We start from the raw sequence: 5774 nt of genomic DNA, 5'->3' as shown, positions 1-5774 counted from the left end.
GTTTTGGTGATTTCAAATGTCAACATTGGCTACCAGAAATCGCTTACCCCACCTTTAAGGACTGATTGTCAAGCTTAAAAACTATTTTTAGCACGAGAATCAATAAGTTATAAAGTGAGATGGGAAGTATAAAGTAGACACGCAAACCTGTCACGAACGGGAATTGTGATGCATTGTACTGGTCCAACAAACATGCTTTATGCAAAATATAATTTCTTCTTTTTTTAACTTTTGATTGAAATGTGAGACATTTTTGTGAGATTCAGCCACACGTGGAAGTAAAAGATCAACTGATTCATTAGAATAGGAATTTAACAAAGGAACTGAGTGGCTTAAGATGGCAAAATGCCCTTTGAACAATAGAATCCCCTGTTAAGGAATAAATGGAATACCAGAACAGATCTCTGGGGCCAAAGGTCAAAGTTCCATGAGAACCGATGTTGGCTCAGGACAGGAATTCCTCAATTCAAAAAGAGCTTATGGATTTTTTTTGAGAGTTACAGTGGGTACAGAAAGTATTCAGACCCCCTTAAATTTTTCACTAAATCCAGGTGTGAAAAACTTGTTGCATCTTTCCCAAAAAGACTCATGGCTGTATTAGATCAAAAGGGTGCTTCTACTAAATACTGAGCAAAGGGTCTGAATACTTAGGACCATGTGATATTTCAGTTTTTCTTTTTTAATAAATCTGCAAAAATGTCAACGATTCTGTGTTTTTCTGTCAATATGGGGTGCTGTGTGTACATTAATGAGGAAAAAAAATTAACTTAAATGATTTTAGCAAATGGCTGCAATATAACAAAGAGTGAAAAATTGAAGGGGGTCTGAATACTTTCCGTACCCACTGTATAACCTTTGTGTTATTTTAGAATTATTTATTTAGTATTAATTCATATTTTAATTGTTTTTACATAATTCAAAATATTAATTAACTTTTATTTGATATGTTTTATTTTTCATTTCAATTTTAGTTCAAGTTTTAGACATTTTGTAGAAATATTTGTCTTTAATTTGTTTCAGTTTTAGTTATTTTAATACTTAAACTTATTTCAGTTGCCAAGGCAACAAATTGGCCCAAAATTACATCTTAAGTTGTACAGACACGCACAGAAATATTCCAGGCAGGCAGGCAGGTAAGCAAGACATCATTTTATTCATGATTATTCATAAAAAAAAAAAAAATTTTTATTACAGCCACATGATAAACATCAAAATAATACAGAAATGTATCAGTTGAAAAAGTTTGATTTACATATTAATACTGCTGATATTTGACAATCCTGATTTTGTAGGAAATACTGATAATTGATTGCATGGTTTTCTGAAAAGAAACCAGACCAGAATCTGCTGTATATGAGATAAATATTGTGTCTAAAATCTAAATCTGACATGAAAAAATATTCATAAACTACAATAGTCCACAACAAATAACTGCGTACTATCTGCTGGCATTTGACACACCTTTCTAATGCATCAGACTACTTCCTTTCCTGTTTAAAAATATGGGTCACTCTGTTGCTCCAACTTTTCCTCATCCATTCCAGAAATGATCACATGTAATATATACATGCACAAAGACACACTTACAAACTGACAAACACATCCATGCACTTGCAGTCAAGCTTGCACGCACACACACCAATGGCACACAACGTTAACAGACACATATACAGACATGCACACGCATCCCAGCTCCCGAAACAAACATGACACTGCGGACAGAAGCCTTAAGAGAGCTCACATGCACCCCTGGGAATATCTAGGGTTAGTGACATGGGCCGGTGTTATCATGCTCACATCATGTAGCACCCACAAGCCTTCAAGAAACAGTTCACCCAAAAATGAGCTGAAAATGTAGTCACCCTCAGGCCATCCAACATGTAGATGAGTTTGTTTTTTCATGGGATCAGATTTGAAGAAATGTAGCATTACATCACTTGCTCACCAATGGATCCTCTGGAGTGAATGGGTGCCGTCAAAACAGCTGATAAAAATCCATCTTCATGATGGATTGGTTTCATACAAACACACAGCTTTTCACTTCACAAGACATTAACCGATGGACTGGAGTGGTGTGGACTGCTTGTGGATTACTGTGATGTTTTTATCAGCTGTTTGGACTCTCATTCTGACGGCACCCATTCACTGCAGAGGATCCATTGGTGAGCAGATGATGTGATGCTAAGTTTTTATCAGCTGTTTGGCCTCTCATTCTGACGGCACCCATTCACTGCAGAGGATCCATTGGTGAGCAGATGATGTGATGCTAAATATTTCCAAATCTGTTCTGATGAAGAAAAACTCCTGAGGGTGAGTGAATTTCGTGCAAATGTTAATTTTTGGGTGAAGTATTCCTTTTAGACTGGTGTTCCCTCATGTAATGGTGTTCCCTTGTGCAATGAATCGCCTGTCACAATGCATTTACAGCCATATAATAGCCATTAAGATGCACAGAATCAACAAAATATGACACATACAGTAACCCCTCAAGCTAGCGGACGCAATTCTGTCACAAAAGGCCAGGCACACAGAGATCGAACCATTTAATTAATATTAAACTTTTTTGACATTCCTGCCCTATACAGACATAATCAAAAGCAGCTTGTTCAGTTAACCACAAAACATTTTTGGAAAAATCCTAGAAAATCACACAGGCATAATAGAGAGAGAGAGAGAGAGAGAGAGAGTACAACCACAAGATGCCAGAACAATCCGTAGAAAACACAACCGTGCTGGTGTTGTGATGCCATCTGCTAAAATGTAGAACATGAACAGCTGGAATTTCTGCGGGAATGTTAATGGAATTTACTGACGTGACATTTGACATCATCCAGGCCGAGTACAGTGCCGTGATCAGTGTTGTTGTTGTTGTGATGTTTCTTGTCGGAGCAGCGGCACAACCTGTGTTTCATTACCTTGACAGACAAAAAGAAAGACAAAAAGATGTTGTGACGTTGTCTTTGAAGGGTTAGTTCACTCCAAAATGAAAGTTCTCCCTAGTGAAAAATAAACATAGTAAAATTTATCTGAAAAACATTTATTTCATGCTAAGTATACTAATAAAAATACCCTGCAGTTTTACTTTTGGGATACTAAACTGGTATACTTAAAGTCTGCTAAATTGGAAGCACTAATTTTGTGCTTACTGAACTTTAATTGTGCGGAAGTAGTGCTGAAGTCCAACTAAAGATACACTGAAGTATATTTGACTGTGCTAAGTGGAACTATTGCGAGTATACTTCAGGTAAACTTGACATTTCTTCTATTTAAAGACCGATATTATTCAAAGATCATACAGTCCTCATCAATAGTGACATTAAAACACATTTCAGGCTTAATATTAAAAACTGTGCTTTGTGCACAAGTAGTACTCCAAATAGAGTTTAATTATAATTTTTCTATCAGTAAGTCTTGAGTGATATACGTCAGTAAATATGTTAATAGATTTGAACTATACTTAGTATGAAATGTATTGTATTTTAAATAAATATTACTTTTTACTAGGGCTGTCATTACTCTTTTAAATCTTCAGGATTTCTTTCATTTTGCATACACTACCATTTCAAAGTTTGAGGTTGGTGAGATATTTAAAATGTTTTTGAAAGAAGACTCTTCTGCTCACCAAAGCTGCATTTATTTGATACAGTAAAAACACTAATATTGTGAAATATTATTTCAAATTAAAATAACTGCTTTTGCTTTTAATATATTTTAAAATGTAATATATTCCTGTGATGCAAAGCTGCATTTTCAGGATCATTACTCCAGTCTTCAGTGTCACATGATCCTTCAGAAATCATTCTAATATGCTGATTTGCGACTCAAGAAACATTTCTGATTATTATCAATGTTGAAAACTCTTGTGCTGCCTCCTATTATTGTAAACAACCATTTTTTCAGGATTCTTTGATCAATAGAAAGACATTATAAAGATCTTTACTGTCACTTTCGGTCAATTTAATACATCATTGCTAATTAAAAGTATTACTTTCTTTTAAAAACAACTCTTATTGACCCCAAACATTTGAATGGTAGTGTATTTAAGCTTGACATATTGCAATGGATAATGTAGCAAGAGATTTTTGGTGAATAGCAAATTTCTGCAGAAAAATCTCTGTTCCACAGATAAAAAGAAAGTAATTTGGGTCGTCATGAATATCATGAGGGTAACAGAATTTAAAATATTCCTTTGGTAAACTATAAAAATGTCACCACACAAATCCCAGCAGAAATGTTTATGACAAAACAGCCATACAGATACGTTGTATATCTTACCTCATAAAGGTAGTCAAAAAGCTCCAAAATCGTAAGAACGCTGGCTCCAATGAACAGCCCCATCTGTCCTCCGATATCACCTACCAACACACAAACACACACACATTTCACAAGAGGTGAAAAACATTCGCTAAGATGTTTTGGCTAATTTCTTATCCAGGTCTGTGATATTCTCTGTAGATATTACCTCTAATTCATTGTACACTAGCACTCAAAAGTTTGATTTCGGTCTGATTTTTTGAAAGAAATTAATACTTTTATTCAGCAAGGATGCATTAAATTGATCGAACGTGACAGTAAAGACATTTATAATGTTACAAAAGATTTCTATTTCAAATAAACGCTGTTCTATTCATCAAAAAATCCTGAAAAATTGTATCAATTTCCAAATCAGCATATTAGAATGATTTCTGAAGGATCATGTGACGATGAAGACTGGAGATATGATACTGAAATTTCAGCTTTGCATCACAGGAATAAATTACAATTTAAAATATATTCATATAAAAACAGTTATTTTAAAGGGGTCATATGATGTTGCTAAAAAGAACATTATTTGGTGTAATGAAATGTATTTATGCGGTTTAAGCATAAATTATTATTATTTTCCACATACTGTACATTATTGTTTCTCCTCTATGCCCCGCCTTTCTGAAACGCGTAGATTTTTACAAAGCTCATTGGTCTGAAAAGCAAGGTGTGCTGTGATTGGCCGAATACCTCAAGCGTGTGACGGAAATGTTACACCCCTTACCATATTGTGATGCCTTGTCCCGGAGCGACGAGACAAAACCAATAAAACCCATTATAAACGAGGCATTGGTTGCATCCAGTGGGGACATAATTACAGATTATAATGACTTATACTGTCTTTTTACGCGTTGCATTGCATCGTGCCGCGTAAACATAAAACCATGTCTGCATTTGTGATCGGAGAAACGACAGAAACGATGCTCAAAACTTGCGTTTGAATTATCAGTGGCAAATCCTTTAAATATGAAAACGTACTTACAGGCTGTGAGTCAGAACAGCCGGCATTGTAGTCTACTCTACCAGGATCAGGAAACAGTCCTCCATAAAATGCACTGCACACATCTGAATTTTTGGTTGAACTGTTCTGGAACAGCTTAACCACTGATTTCTAGTCGTGTCCTCTTTTAGAAGGCCAAACAAAGTATTTTCGCTTCAGCAACGAAACACACAGGATCTCTCCTTACCTAACTCAGCCCGTGCCTCTCTCTCTGGGCCTCGCTGGTCTCCCTTTGCGGAACACCATGCTGGATGTCTCCATCTTCTTGGGGGAAGTCGTGGCCTAATGGTTAGAGAGTCGGCCTCGTAACCCAAAGGTTGCGGGTTCGAGTCTCGTACCGGAAGGGATTGTAGGTGGGGGGAGTGAATGTACAGCGCTCTCTCCCACCTTCAATACCACGACTGAGGTGCCCTTGAGCAAGGCCCCCAAAACCAAACCCCCAACTGCTCCCCGGGCACTGCAGCAAAAA

The 5774-nt window shown here is 36.4% G+C and overlaps 1 protein-coding gene across 1 annotated transcript in view; it reads right to left on the bottom strand.

The window, feature by feature from the left end:
- Positions 1–2360: 2360 nt before the first annotated feature.
- Positions 2361–5774, bottom strand: part of asic1a (acid-sensing (proton-gated) ion channel 1a) — a 27736-nt gene continuing 24322 nt past the window's right edge. Inside the window, exons 10-11 of the mRNA XM_016497490.1 lie at positions 4276–4355; positions 2361–2915 (exon numbers count right to left, since the gene is read on the bottom strand). Coding sequence (XP_016352976.1) covers positions 2796–2915; positions 4276–4355 — 200 coding nt within the window. The 3' untranslated portion in view covers positions 2361–2795. The remainder of the gene's footprint in view (positions 2916–4275; positions 4356–5774) is intronic.

This window comes from Sinocyclocheilus anshuiensis, unplaced genomic scaffold, assembly GCF_001515605.1.
Source record: "Sinocyclocheilus anshuiensis isolate Anshui unplaced genomic scaffold, SAMN03320099.WGS_v1.1 scaffold1083, whole genome shotgun sequence".
NCBI lineage: Eukaryota > Metazoa > Chordata > Actinopteri > Cypriniformes > Cyprinidae > Sinocyclocheilus > Sinocyclocheilus anshuiensis.
The sequence above is the reverse complement of the archived record's forward strand: the minus strand, read 5'-3'. Positions and strand labels throughout refer to the sequence as shown.